The sequence below is a fragment of the Myotis brandtii genome, unplaced genomic scaffold (genome assembly GCF_000412655.1).
Source record: "Myotis brandtii unplaced genomic scaffold, ASM41265v1 scaffold555, whole genome shotgun sequence".
In the NCBI taxonomy this organism is placed as follows: domain Eukaryota; kingdom Metazoa; phylum Chordata; class Mammalia; order Chiroptera; family Vespertilionidae; genus Myotis; species Myotis brandtii.
The window spans coordinates 1647584-1663314 of record NW_005370065.1 but is presented as its reverse complement, the minus strand read 5'-3'; the positions used below and the strand labels follow the sequence as shown (position 1 = coordinate 1663314).

The 15731-nt window shown below is 46.8% G+C and overlaps 1 protein-coding gene across 1 annotated transcript in view; it reads left to right on the top strand.

The window, feature by feature from the left end:
* Positions 1-15731, top strand: part of LOC102258474 (CUB and sushi domain-containing protein 2-like) — a 223335-nt gene that overhangs the window by 21276 nt on the left and 186328 nt on the right. Inside the window, exons 2-3 of the mRNA XM_014549497.1 lie at positions 4689-5015; positions 9479-9673. Of these exons, the coding sequence (XP_014404983.1) occupies positions 4689-5015; positions 9479-9673 (522 nt within the window). The remainder of the gene's footprint in view (positions 1-4688; positions 5016-9478; positions 9674-15731) is intronic.

The following is a 15731-nucleotide window of genomic DNA, read 5'->3' as shown; positions in this document are numbered from 1 at the left end:
GTTGAGCGTCTGCCCCCTGGTGGTCAGTGCACGTTATAGCAACTGATCATTCCACCGGTTCTGCCATTCGGTCGATTTGCATATTAGGCTTTTATTATATAGGAGGATAATTTTTGTCATTTTTAGCATCTTACTTTATGCTTCCTCTCTCTGTACTTCCTTGGTGTTTCCTTTTAATTCCTTTTTATTTTATTTTATTTTTATTTTATTTTATTTTTTTGCTACATTGATTGCTATATTTTTCCCCTTTTGGTAATTTTGAAGATAAGCTACTTTATAGTCGATTACTAATTACCCTTAATTAAAACATGCTTTAACCTATATTTCTCAAATTAACCACAGAAACTATATGACAGAATTTATTCTAAGATGAGGAAATTAGCATATCTCCTTCCTCCCACTTTACTCTTTATATCAGTATAATCTGCAATTTTTTACCCTGGGGTTTGGGCAGCAGTGATATATTTTCTCTTTGAAAGACTAATGGTTACACTTGCATTCTGTTTTATAACTATGTGTATAGAAATTATTTAGATTCTTTACTGTATGGCTTATTTGCTTGTTGCCAACTCTTTTTATAATTTTTATGAACCATAACTTTCCCAAACTTGCGTTCTTCATTTTGATTCATCTCTTGGTTTGGTAGAAAACATTTTCAAGTGGCTTTTTTTGAGTGTTATGTGAACAGTATATTTTTGAGGTCACTGATATTGGGAGCTCTTGTCTTTGGTGCTTAACAACTTGGCTGGGTTATACTCCTTTCTACTTTAAACCGCATAGGGAGAGATCTGCACTGTGTCTAAGAGACATGCATTGAGGACCGTGCCACCGTATTCGTCTCTAGTTTCCAGAACTGATACAGGTGCCCACCTGTTTTTATAGATTTTGGTCAATTCTGACGGTTGGGTCTTGTAATGGGATGGAATGTAAGGCTTATGTATTCATGTCACCCTCTTTTCAAATGTCATCAACCATTAAATATTCATTGATTCATTCCACAAGTATTGGTTGAGCACCTACAATATGCCAGGCATTGTGGGACCATTAGGATTCAGAGGAATCAAGCAAGATTTCTGCTCTTACGGAGTACATGTGTACAGTGGGAAGAAAGAGGGACAGGCCATAAACAAACAAATGAACAAGATAACTTTAGAGAGTGGTAGGTAGTGCTGCCATATACAGCTGCTCAAAATGGTACCCCTGCAGCTTTACAGCATAGAAAAAGGGTATAAAGCAAAACGAATAATGTGATAGAGTGATGGAGTGGTGGTGGAGACCCGAGTGCTGTTAATTAAATTCTCCTCGGCAGCCAATCCATTTGTTCATATGCTTATGGTACCCCTGATGGTCTTCCCTCTGAAACCATAGCACTTTCTTGTCTTCAGTTCACTGTGATGTTGTTCAACTAGAGACAGGCCACATGATTTTTCCCTTCAGTCTTCAAGGTACTTGGCTTTCTTAGGTTAGGATTCCTCATCATTTGCATTATACCCCCAGCTGGAGGGCCACAAAGCTGGAATGGGATAGCTTTGTGAAGGCATCCAGGTCCACCCTAGAGCCCCCCCAATTCAGGGTAGATATAGTGGTTGCAGTTGATAATTCGATCTTCAGCATAGAGAATACCCCCAGGACTCCATTGTTAAACTTGGGCCCAATGGGCAGTACTCATCTCTTACTGGGAAACAGTGTTGAGGAGTGACTAAGAGGTTGGCCCCTGAAGTCAGATTAGTTTTAATTTGCATGGATTTGCATAAATTTGAATTTAATGTTACCATTTACTGATGCTCAGCCCTGGCAAGTTACTTAACCTCTGTGTGCCTCAGTGTCTTCATCTTTAAATGGGATTAATAACAGTACCCACCTCATAATGTTATTGTGATAGTTAAATTGAGTAATTGATGAAAGTGCTTAAAACAGTGCCTGCACTTAGTAAGCCCCCACCGGCAATAATAAATAGTAATAATTACTATTAACTATACCTGGTGTTACCTTGAAGCTTTCCCCTTGGCCAAACTCTTTCTATACTTATAAAATGCAGAGATTACAGGAGTAAGACTGAATGTGGCAAGGGGCCAGGTTGGCTTTGCTGAATTTGATGGGAAGGCTTTGGGTAGCAGTTTAAACCTAATGCAGGAAGTGGGAGGATGGGTGGAGTCGGGGAGAGGAAGGAGAAATTCAACTTAGGAGTCAAAGAATTCCTTTGTTTTGTGTTATTCTTTTTTTGCAAACATGATTTTTTTTTCATTATAATTAACTTCATTATAATTAACTAGACGTCCGGTGCATGGATTCATGCACCGGTGGGGTCCCTCAGCCTGGCCTGCACCCTCTCGCAATCTGGTACCCTTCGGGGGATGTCAGACTGCCAGTTTCAGTGTGATCCCTACAGGCCAGGCCGAGGGACCCCACCGGTGCAGGAATCCATCCACTGGGCCTCTAGTATGCATATAAGATCTTTGGTTAATTTCCTTCTGCCCTTCCCCTCCCCCTTTCCCTCTGAGAATCATCAGTCTGTTCCATGCTTCCATGTCTGTGTGTTGAGCATCTATCCCCTGGTGGACAGTGCGCATCATAGCTACCAGTCGAATGGTCGCTTAGGCTTTTTTATATATAGAAAAGTCAAAATTTTAATTTACTTCAGTTTCATTATTATTAACATCAGACAGCAATATACAAGTTATAGTGGGATTTAAATGTACATATTAGTTTTTACTTTCTTTATACTTTCTTATATGAAAAACTAGAGGCCCAGTACACGAATTTGTGCACCAGTGGGATCCTTTGGCCTGGCCTGCGGGATTGGGCCGAAACCGGCTCTCCAACGTCCCCTGGGGGTCCCGGATTGCAAGAGGGTTCAGGCCAGGCTAAGGGACCCCACTGGTGCACAATCAGGGTCAGGGAGGGACACAGGAGGCTGGCCAGCCAGGGAGGGACTGCAGGAGGGCTCCAGGGTGTGTGCGGCCCATCTCGCTCAGTCCCAATCGGCCAGACCCCAGCAGCAAGCTAACCTACCAGTCAGAATGTTTGCCCCCTGGTGGTCAGTGCACATCGTAGCAACTGGTTGACTGGTCAACTGTCTGTCCCCTGGTGATCAGTGCACGTCATAGTGAGCAGCTTTAGCATATCATTAGCATATTGTACTTTGATTGAACAGATGACCGGACAACTGGACACTTAGCATATTAGGCTTTTATTATATAGGATAGGATGTTTAGAATGAGCCTCTATCATTTTCACAGTCAGAAAAATTAAATGTTGTTTTCACTTTGAAAAATTATCACCCACAGACCTATTACTCTAATACAGTTTTTATTCGGAGTTCATGTCCAGTCTTTATCTATATGTAAATAAGTAGTTAAGAGCTATCATCAAAAGTATGCATATAATTTTATTATCTACCATTTTACTTAAGTGATGCTTAACATTCTCCTTTCTACGGGGTCGTATTTATCACTTTAATAATTGTGTTCAAACTGCATCACATTAAAGGCTATAACATACTTCACATTATTGAGTTGACATATAGGTTGTCCACATTTTTTCTCTATAATGAAATTATGTCACTATAAACATCTTTGTCCATGTGGCTCTTTTTCTTTTTAATTATTTCTAGAGATTACTGAGGCGGAATATTTGAATCGTCTTTTGGCTGTTGATAAGAATCATATAACCTTCCAAAAGGATTAGATCAACTTTACACTCCAACTGGCAATAAATACATATGAGTTTCCATGAAGCCTCAGCAGTATTGGGTTATATATGTTTATTTATTTTCTCTAGTGTACTGGACTGTGTTTTCATATAGTAATTCTATTTTTTTCTCATATGAATCCTCTGAGCATACTCTTTGCTCATCTTGGCGATATTCTTATAGAATTAAAAATCTCTAATTCAGTACTGGTACTTGCCCTGTGGCATATTTGTTACAATTCTTTTTTTCATTCTATTATTTTTCTTTTTAATTTGGTTTTGTGTGTTTCTCTTTCCATTGATAGCACTTTCCTTGCCTCAGCCTCATTCTAGGGTCTGTTAGTCACTGGCATGAAAAGGATTTAAAATACGGGTTTCCAGAGAAGTGGCTCCTTGGGGTAAAGAAGGAGGGGTAGCAGGACGTGGGTGGGGCATCGGGATGAGACCCTGTCACCTTTCTCCCCCAGTTCCCTCCAAAGCTTTGGTCTCTGAAAAGTGGTGCTTACCTGGCACCTCCTTAGCATAGTTTTGTAGCTTCAAGGCTGTCACAGTCCCCAGGGCACCCCTGTCACTTCCCCACCAAAATATGTAATGGAGAGAAATGGACTTGGAATATCTCGCTCTGGTTACCACCTGGGGGATCGCCCCCAGCTGAGAGGAGCTGGCACTGGGACTGCACTTAAGCTTGAGTGATGGTTTTCCCTACACATGGGACCAGGAGCATGAGGCGCTGCTGGATGAGCACACAGAGAGAGAGGGAGAGGGAGAGGAGAGCGACTCCCCCATGCCTGCACATGGCACCCTTCCCAGTGTCATGCCCAGCATGGCACCCAGCATTCTCCCACCTAGAGCTCAGAGCCCAGCCAGGCCAGCCCAACCCTGGTGTCACCCTTTTATCTATTGCTCTTTAGTCTAAGGGAATGCACCCCTGCCAGCCCTCAGGGACCCCGGCAGAATGCCAGGGATGCTTACTGACCTCCACTGCTCTTCTCTTGCAGTTTCCTGCTTCTTCAATTTCACCAGCCCCTCTGGGGTCGTCCTGTCGCCCAACTACCCCGAGGACTACGGCAACCACCTCCACTGCGTCTGGCTCATCCTGGCCCGGCCCGAGAGCCGCATCCACCTGGCCTTCAACGACATCGACGTGGAGCCTCAGTTCGACTTCCTGGTCATCAAGGATGGGGCCACCGCTGAGGCCCCAGTGCTGGGCACCTTCTCAGGAAACCAGCTGCCCTCCTCCATCACCAGCAGCGGCCACGTGGCCCGCCTCGAGTTCCAGACGGATCACTCCACGGGGAAGAGGGGCTTCAACATCACCTTTACCAGTGAGTCCTCCCTGTCCCCAGCTGGCCATCCCTCTGAGAGTCGGTCCCTGAGGGTGGAAGAGTGTTGATGTGGGTGGGCTGCTCCAAGGGTTGTAGTGCCCAGGCCTGGGGCTCCAGCATGCCCAGGGAGAGCATAAAGCACTGCTGCCGGGCAGGGTGCTCTTTCCTGTGGCGTCACTCTCTTTTGAGCATTTATTTCCTGGAAGCCTCAGCTAGAACCAGGAAGGCTCAAGGGAGAGCAAGCCTGTTGTCGCTCATTAGTTACGGATCCCTCTCTGATGTGAACGCCGCTTGCTGCCCACTGTGGGCATTCCCGGGGGGCTTGGCCTCACCCGGGTCCAATCCCCATAGTCAAATCGGAAAGTAGCATCTGGAGTGCCATTTCTGTTTGGCTGTGAGTCTTGATTAGAGCCAACTCTGGGGCATTTCCTCACCCCCCTCTCAGGGTCACAGTCCAAAGTCGTCCCCTCCAAGTTCAATCCTGGGCCCCTTCTAGAGGGAACCCGAGGCCGGAGGTGATTGTTTTTATTTCTGTGTCTCCTGGGGTTATGGTGAGGGTGGGGATGGGGACAGAATCTTGGAGACTGTGAGCCACCAAAGGCAGTGAGAACTACTTACCAGATTATAATAAGCTGTAGACCCATGACCTTGGCCGATGACAAATGGTCAAATGGGGCAAAAGCTGGGTCTTCCTGAGCACTTAACCAGATCCTTCCCCAGAGGCTGCTTGTGAAATGCAAGTCCCCAACTCAAGCCCTACCCCATGCACATAAGCACACACAGAGCTGGTCCCTCTCGTGCTTTTGGTTGTCGTTGTTGATTTCAGAGAGAAAGGGAGGTAGGGAGAGGGAGATTCAGAAACATCAATGATGAGAATCATGGATCAGCTGCCTCCTGCATGCCCCCTACTGGGGATCGAGCCCACAACCTGGGCATGTGCCCTTGACAGGGAATGGAACCTGGGACCCTTCAGTCCGCAGGCGGACGCTCTATCCACTGAGCCAAACCGGGAGGACCCTCTCGTGCTTTTGACAAAAGTGACCCTCCCTGGCCCCACCCCCATCTGTGGCACAGAGATCTTGTTTTTTTGTCCCACCTGTCTAGTTGAGCCGAAGACAGTACGTGCCAAATATTCAGCCACTGGGGACCCCAGATTCCAAGGGACCATCCAACTAAAGCCCTTCCCTGACATTCCTGTCAGCACTTCCTCAGGACACCAGGCTAGCTAGACGCCGTCAACCTTCTCCAGCCTGCCTCCTCCAGGGCGCCCTGCTCTCATCAGCTTGGGCAGCAGGCAGCAGAGCCCACCTATTCCCCTGAGCCTCCCAGCCCAGCAGTGCACCTCTGGCTTGAGCTCACCCTGCTTTCCCATGAGACCCTGAGCTCTGCACAGGTAGGGGAATGCATTACTTACCTGCCCAGCAGGGGTCTGGTGCGTGGTAAGGACCAGTAAATGTTTATTGAATGGAAAGATCCATGAGTGACTCAATGCTCTTTCCCCGCTGGTGAAGTGGGAAGAGGACGGGTAAGGAATCCCCAGGGAAGCCCATTTGTCCAGGATGATGACGGCGGAGAACTCTGCAGGGTCCAAGGAAGTGTGGACACTGATCGGGCACCTGTGGCAAAATACATGCTTAGCCCTAGCCAGTTTGGCTCAGGGGATAGAGTGTTGGCCTGCGGACCAAAAAGTCCTGGGTTTGATTCCGGTCAAGGGCACACACCTGAGCTGCAGGCTCCTCCCCAACTCAGGCCCTGGTCAGGGCACGTGCAGGAGGCAACCAATCAATGTGTTTCTCTCACATCAGTGTTTCTGTCTTTCCCTCTCTCTTCCGTTCTCCATAAAAAAATCAATGGAAAAATATTCTCAGGAGAAGATTAACAACAACAACAAAAAAATACATGCTTATAGTCTCCCAAGAAAACCAAATCCTAGGAAGTCCCCATTTTCTAGGAAAGGAGAAAATGCTGGGTCCTTAGGAGGAAGAGGCAAAAGGGTGGTGGACCAAGCTCCTGCCTCACATTCTCCCCAGGGTTTCTCCAGCACGGTGAGAATGATGCACACCCAAACATGAATACTCAAAACACAGGGGCAGGTCAAAGAAGAAATGCTAACTACCACCCAAGTCCCCCACCCACAAATGGTTCTTGCCAACATTTGGTGAACACTATTACCAAATCAGATACTTTTCTGTGCATTCATACAGATGGTCAGTTGGATGGATAGTAGAAATAATATTTTTAAATCTGGGCCCCATTGCTGAGTCAGAATCTCCAAGGACTGAGGCCCCAGGATGTACTGTTTAAAAGGCTCTGAGGTGGTTCTGATGTAGCTAGTGAACAGTAGTCCGTCCGTGGACAAGTGTTTGGGAAGCAGCGTAGTCTCCCCTGCAGGACAGTCCTCTCCTGGGTCACGTCCCAACTGATGATCATCAAGGCTGAGCTGGAATGTGCCCAGTGTCGGGGGCTCACTTCCCACTCAGCTGTCTCCATAGCAACAACAGCACACTGACTGCTTCCCCTTATGATGCCTGAAATCTGTGTCCCTGTAACAATGACCCGTGATCCTTTTCCACCCCTCGAGCTCCTTGGAGTAAAACCTCCTCCTCCTTCCACGTGAAACATCTCCAAAAGTGATGAAGTAGCTACTGTTTACTGAGCACCTACTATGTGAGCATTGTGCAGTCATTACAGCGGACCCCACATCAGAAACATCTTAAGGCTAAAATCTATTCCTTTTCACATGGCAAGAGACAGGTTCAGAACAACAGCCAGGTAGAACTGGGCAGTATTTAAGTCCTTGACCTCGAGCTCTTGCTCCTAGGTGCTGAAAAAAGTTCTATATCTGGATCTTCGAGAGAGAGAGAGAGAGAGAGGAAGAGAGAGAGAGAGAGAGAGAGAGAGGAGAAAGAGATGGTTAACGCTTGGGCTTCTAGCTTCAGGCACCACTTATTTCTAAATGTCAGGGCAACCCCATGGTCATAGCTCCTAATAAAGAAAGGTTGGAAGACTGAAGTCTGTGCTGACCTAGGCTTTGCATGTCAGAGGGAAGGGTGTGGGGACTTCGTGGAGGCTCTGCAAGGGATCAGCACTCTCCTCTCCATGTCAGACCCCCCAGCTCACCTTCAGTAGGAGGGTCACCAGGTCTCCAGCCTCTTGCCTCCAGTAAGATCCAGCAGCCACCAGGGTGGACTGTTCGGTTTCTGACTCTGCACATGTTTCCATCACTAGGGGATTTCAGAGGCTTGTAAATTGGGTTTTTGAAAGTGGTACTTGCCCGTGCAGCCATGGAGCCTCGTCTCCACTGCAAAACCACCGTCCTTCAGACAGCAGGGATGCAAACAGGGTGTGGCTTCAGAGACATGAGTGCGAGAACTGTGGCACCCCTGACGGGGGAAGCCTGCGAGTGTGCTTGGAGGAGCAGGAGGGGAACGGGAGGAAGAAAGGGCACTGGGTCTTTTTTTTTTTAATCCTCACCCAAGGATATTTTTTTCCATTGATTTTCAGAGAGAGTGGGAGGGGGAGAGAAGAGAGAGAGAAGCATCAATGTGAGAGAGACACATTGACCGGTTGCCTCCTGCATGTACCCCAACCAGGACCTGGGCTGGGGAGGAGCCTGCAACCAAGGTACATGCCCTTGACCAGAATCGAACCTGGGACCCTTTAGTCCACAGGCCAATGCTCTACCCACTGAGCCAAAATGGACAGGGCTTAAGGAGTACCTACTCTATCAGGAGCCATAGCAGATAGTCTCCACTTTGATATCAACCTTCATTTCTACCCCAGAATAACCCTGCAAGTGAAGTATGATCTCATTTTATAGGTCAGGGAGCACAGGCTCAGCAAGATTGCATAAGTTTCCCAGGACCATGTAACTAACAAGAGGCAAAAGTGCTCTGACTCTTCCCTGCATTGTCAGTCTCCTGGGAGAGGGAGTGAGGGAAATGGGTTCCGACAGGGCTGATTTCAGGGCACCTGCTTCATGCTGCTTAGTGTCTATTAGTGTCACAGGATTCAGAGCCCAGCTCACCTGCTGCATGAGTGATCCCATCACTGTCTGAAGTTAGGGAAGCATGGAATGGATTTGACACTGGGGAGACAGATCTGCATAAGCCTCAGTTTCCTCATTTACAAACTGGGATAATATCTACTTCGTGGAATCATTATATGATATAAGTGAGTGAATGTGAGAAATACTTAGCCCACTGCCTGGTCTATAAATGTTCATTAGAAGGAAATTGGATTAGGTGCCTGGGAAGGCAGGAGACCAGGTTTAAGAATCACCTGCTTTATGCCCATTGTGGCATGGAGTCCCTGGTTCTGGGGACCTGGCTCTCCCTCCAGCATGGTGGGTTCTTGGGGGACTGGTGGAGGGCTAGGGTTGACCATAATAATGAAGCTGATTTGGGGGGGTCCCACTGCACACCAGCTCTGCCTAATCACATCCTTGTCCCCCATCCACACAGCCTTCCGGCACAATGAGTGCCCGGACCCGGGCATTCCAGTGAACGGGAAGCGGTTTGGAGACAGCCTCCAGCTGGGAAGTTCCATCTCCTTCCTGTGTGACGAAGGCTTCCTTGGGACGCAGGGCTCCGAGACCATCACCTGCATCCTGAAGGAGGGCAGCGTGGTCTGGAACAGCGCCGTGCTGCGGTGTGAAGGTGCGTGCCTGCAGGCTGGGGCCGGCTGTGCAGAGAGGCTGAGGAGGGGACCACGTGGCCTGAACCACTGGGTGCATTTCCGTATCATCCTCCTCTTCTCAGACTCAGGGCCACCCTCTCACCCTCGCACTGGAATGGCAGGGGCTTGGAGGACCACTGTGCATAGAAATTTTATTGGTAGCCAGAGTTTAAACTGGAAAAACACTGGTTGTAGACTGTCAGGCATCAAAACACCTCTTTCACCTGGGAACTCTCAAAATCACAGCCAATGGGAGCCCTGCGTCCTGACCCATCCAGGGCTGCTCCATCCCCGAAGCAGAGTGGGCTGTGCTGTGAGTTCTCGAGTCTTCAAGCTGCTGCCACTCTTTCTTTTGCTCACGCTGATTTCCCCAATGCCCAGGACATCTCCAGGCCTGGCTTTTGTGCCCCACTAGATGCTGCCTTGTTATCCCGTGGTCAGTCTCCAGGGACAAAGGGCAGACTGGCCAGAGGAAACACAGCGTGATCCCAGCACAGGGGTTACTGTGGCAGCTCCTCAGTCCTACCTCACCACACAAAGCAGGTTTTTACTTCATTTCAGAGACTAACTGTCTGTGCCAGCAAACTGCAGGCTTTTAAAACACAAGTTAAGCTTCTCGAGGCCAGGATTGTGTCGAATCTGTGTACCAAACATAGTGCCTGGCACAGAATGGGCCCTCCGTACATGTTTGCGAATAATGGATGAGTCATGCGTATCCTATAGGCCCTTGGGAGCGATGACAGTGCTCAGGAGGCAGGGGCTGTGGTTCTCTCCTTTGGGAGCCAGAAAACTTCTTCCTCTCATCTCACTTAATGGACAGCAGGTACAGACCTAAGAGACCTCTCTACATACCCAGTCCCCAAACCCAAATCTGAGCACAGCGACCAGTAGCTGGGAAAGAAAGAAGAACAAATGGTGGGGGGTGTCGGGGGGGGTTTCCCGATGGAGCACTGTCCCAGAGATGACAGGTGCAGGAGGAGGGGAGGGACCACAGAGAGCACAATGCGTGTAAGAGGGTCTGTGGGCTCTCGAGTCAGGGGCCTGGGCTGCAATCCTGGCAGGTCACTTTTTCCCTCTGAGCCTCTGTTTTTCCAGCTGAAAAAGTGTGGTGGTGATAATAATAAGCTGCATATGTAAAGGACAGATTCTGGCATAAAGTAAGTCTTCAAAAGTGTTAGCTGTGTGATCAGTGGCTTGTAAACTCCATGAGGTTAGGGAATCATCCTTGACCTCATATTCCCACAACTGATATATTGTTTGGCACTTAGATGCTCAGTCAGTGCTGGTTGAGGAATCACTGAATGAATGAATGACCTTTGAATTAGGTTAGAGCCCCTTTAATGGCCTTCAGAGCCCTGACTCTCACCAGACCACCTTTCGTTTCTGCCCTGCAACTTAGCAGTGGAGTCACCCTAAGCAGGTGACTTGACCTCCCTGTGCCTCAGTTGCCCCATCTGTAAAGTGTGGTTAATAACGGGAACCTCCTCACAGGATTGTCATGAGCAGTCACTGTTCTTGGAGAAGTGCCGGGCAGAGGCAATGTTTAATGTGTGTTGGCTGTGAGCATTATTTTAACCTGATTTGAACCATTTTTTCATCGGACCCGTTAGATGAGTATCACTCCACGTGAGGGGATCTAGTGGTACGTTTCCATCCTCCAGGTGCCTGCCCCATCACGACATGAACAGACTACCTTCCACCCTCCAAAGTCCACAGCAAGGTCCGCACAACCTCATCTGCCATTTTCCCTAGCAGATGAGCAGTTTTGGAAATCGCATGAGCTTTAGCAGCAGAGAAACAACACGAAGCTCATGGCTTCACCTCCTCCCAGCTGTGGAACAGGTCGATTAGGCAATTCCCTCGTTGGAGAGCGCGATAATCATGCATGTCTGATGGGATTGTTTGCGGGTGAAGCAGGTGACCCTGTGAAGCAGCCATGCGGAGCCCAGGGTCTGGGGATTGTTGGTCGGTGGTCGCTCACCTTTCCTCAGCCGGCCCCTCCTTCTCCCTCCTGCTTGTCGACCTCCTCTGACATCTTTGGTTTTCCTCATGTTCATCATCTCGTCCAGGACATTTTCCTGCTGTCTCTCACTCCCCTGGTCTCTCCTTTCTCCTAATTCTCCTAATTCCGGACAACTCTTGGTCTAACCACTATTAATTTTTCTTTACCAATTCTTTGGGCCTTGGTCCTATCTTCTCACCAAGATTCTCCCCACTCCCGGGCCAGAAGCCTAGGCCCCAGGCCTCTGAGCCTGTGGGGTCCAGTCCCAGTGAAGCTGACCCCCCCGAAGAGGTGTCAGGACGTGGTAACTGCAGAATCCTCCTCTTCTCCCCACTGCCGCCCTCCAGGATCAGGTGCTCCTCAACCACCGCCCTGCCCTCAAGAAGGCAGTGAGAGACTCAAAACCACACGTGAGGCAGGCGAGAATCTTCAGCTCACTATTCACAGGCAAAGTCCTAATTTTGAAACTAAAGCTGTTCCATTCGTTCTGTCTCTGGGGGGACAGTAGGCAGCCAAAAATAAAGGGCAGCCTGTTAGAGAGACCCTCACATGGCCCCGGGAAGAAGAGCCTGCTCACTTTTCTCAGAGTGAGGGGCCTTTGCTGCCACCCTGGTTTTCAGGGGCCTGGAGAGCAGCACATGAGAGGGGTGGAGTGAGAGACGCCACCTGGGGTGGCCAGTCCCAGAGCTAACACGCAGGTCAGGTGGAGAGACCCTGGGAATCTGGCCCCTCCGTGGCCCCTTTCCCCCCTTGTGTCCCAGCCTTGGGAGAACCCTGCTTTGTAATCAGCATCTTCGACTTTTTCAATTTTCTAGTTTTGTTTTTGATTAAGTATCCCCACCTTGTGGACAATTAAATGCAGAAGCTAATGGACTTTAAAAAAATCTTTAATATATGCTAAGAGCCACTTTGTTTTTGAGAGGCTGTAATGGGACAAGGGAGAAAAAGACTTCTTCTCATAAATTTAGAAAGAAGGATGATTATCTGACTGATGTAAAGCAGCAGTCAGCAAACTTTTCTTAAAGGGCCAGCTAGGAAGTGTCTTTGGCCTCGCATGTGGTCTCTATGCAACTTGGCCACCGTTATATGAAAACAGCCTGAGACAACACAAGTGAATGGGCTGGATGTGGCCCTGGGCCGGGTTTGATGACCCCGGATCTAGAGAACATAAGGGATCCATATGTTTAAATCAGAAACTTCCTGCCCAGCCAGATTGGCTCAGTGGGCTGAGTGTCTTCCTGTGCACCAAAAGATTGACAGTTCCATTGCTGGTCAGGGCACATGCCTGGGTTGCTAATTTGATCCCCAGTCAGGGAGCATAGGGTAGGCAGCTGGTTGATGGTTCTCTTTCTCTCTCCTCTCTCTCCTTCTCTCTCTCCTTCTCTCTTTCCTTCTCTCTCTCTCTCTCTCCCTCTCTCTCTGTACCTAGGTTTCGGGTTTGATCCCCGGTTGGGGCACATGGGGGAGGCAACCAATCGATGTTTCCCTCTCCCCCTCTCCCTCCCTCTCCCTCTCCCTCTCCCTCTCTTTCCCCCCTCTCCCTCTCTCCCTCTCTCTCTCTCTCCTTATCCCTCCTACCTCTCTCCCTCTCTTCTTCTCTTCCTATCTCTAAGCATGTCCTTAGATGAGGATTAAATAAAGGAAAAAAATCAGAAATTTCCCAAGAAAGACTTCCAGGTAGTGAAGGCATCTACAAAAGACTGTCTGGTTCTTTCTCCCACGTTCCTCTTTTCCTTGATCTTTCAAAGAAAAGCCAACGAATTCTGTCCCACTGTGATGAGTGTTTTACTTACTCACTTCAGCCATGCCCCAGTCTAGGAAGTAGGTTAGTTATGGTCCCCATTGGACATAGCGAGGTTGAGTCACTTGCCCAGGATTCTCCCAGCTTGTAAGTGACAGAGCCAGAATCCAAACCCTTGGCTACACTGTCACTGTATATTTCCTGAATTATATCACTGGAGAGAGTATGATTTCAAACTTGTTTATGCAAGAGTTAAAATCATCCACAAACAGGATGGAAAGCAGGTTTTCTGCTTTCCATATCCCAGTAGAAAATTAGAACAAAAGGAGACATATTGTCTGTCGCAAAAGACAAAGATAGGACCCCCCCCATGGAAGCATCAGAAATTGACAGCATGGAACAAAATAACAGCAGTGAGACAAGCATATCAGTCATGACATAAAGGTAATTAAACTCCTGATTAAAAGGCAGAGACTCAAGCTGGATTTTTTTTAATGTTGTGTACAAGAAATACATGGGGGGGTGGGGGAACAGGAGATAAATAATCTACAGTGAGTATATATTTTCATTTTTAAAGCAATACTTCGTGGTTATAAAATTTTAAATAATACACAAGTGCGATAAAGTTCAAAGTGAAAACACTCATTTCCAGATCTCACTCCCCAGAGGAAAATAGTTGAACAGTCTGGTATAAACTGTAAAATAAATTATTTCATGTTTTCCTATATTCTGTATATTCTTTAGACATTACTTTTTATTTTTAAAGAAATACGTGATATTTTGAATAGGTAATTACATATTACATAATTCAAAGATCAAAGCTGTATAGAAAGATACATATTGTAAAACCTTGCTCTCACCCCTGCATCCCAACCCTGATTTTCTCTCTTCATTTTTATTAGTCTCTTTCTTCTTCTAATGTTGTTTTTAGTACAAGCAAATTATGTATATTTACTTATTGTTTCCAATACCCATTCCCCCTTCCCCTCCCCAAATATACAGAAAGTAGGGAACTCTGTACACCACCTAGCACGTTGCTTGTTCATTTAGCTCTGTATCTTGGAGATCGTTCCTCGCAGTATGTGAGTGTTTTCCTCATTCTTATGTGGGCTGCATGGGTGCAGAACTACATACAAATTGTCCCCTACTGATGGACACTTAGGCTGGTGCCAGTCTTTTGCCATTACTAGTAGTACCTCAGTGATTAACATTGTCCAGACGTCATTTGGTACCTGTGCAGGTTTGTTATAAAGTTGGGTTGTTGTGTTAAAAGTCTTTGTAGTTTGGGTAGATACTGCCTTATTTCCTTTTACAGTGGTTCTATTTTGCCCTTTCCTCAGTAATTTCAACTATATCCCTATTTCTAGGTTGGTACCAATAGTTAGTAATTAATTTAAAAAGTCAGTTAAATAAAGAATCATTAAAATATTTTCCATAAAGTGTAATGATTTTACTTTTATGTAAAATCATTCAATATGCATTAATTTGATATTTATTTGCTTTAGAGCAAATGTATTTATTGGGAAATAGTCTACTGATTAGAGTTCCATGATGTCTCTTTTCTAAACCTCATCGTTCTGATTTAAATGTTGGCTTTTAGCCCTGGCTGGTTTGGCTCAGTGGTTGAGCATCAATCTATGAACCAGGAGGTCAGAGTTGATTCCTGGTCAGGGCACTTGCCCAGGTTGCAGGCTCCATCCCTAGTAGGGGGAGCGCAGGAGGCAGCCGATCAATGATTCTCTCTAATCATTGATGTTTTATCTCTCTCTCCCTCTCCCTTCCTCTCTGAAATCAATAAAAATATGTTTTAAGAAATGAACCTTTAAAAAAATCCCTTAATACAATAAAATTTTCATGATTATTTAATTCTTTCCTTTATAATAATTTTTTTTCAAATCACCTGGTTAGGTTTACACATTACGATTGGCTTAGAGTCTCAAGTCTTCTTTAATCCATAGGTGTCCACCTCCAGCACTTGCAATTTTTTGTTAAAGAAGCAAGATCATTTATCCTAAGGAGTCTCTTACACCGTGAATTTTGGCAATTACATCCCTGGGAGGTTGTTTAACATAATCCTCTCTATCTTATATTTCCTTTAATTGCCAGTAAGATCTAGAAACTTAATCAAATTTAGGTTCTGTTATTGGGGCCAGAATATTTTATAGACCCGGCTCTGTGCTTCCATTGGAGAAACATAATGTCTGGTTGTCTCTCTTTTGGGGATGTTAGGAGTAATCAACGATCATAGCCTAGGGATTGCAAGCTGGCAACAGGCTACCATTTCTTCCTCTTTTTT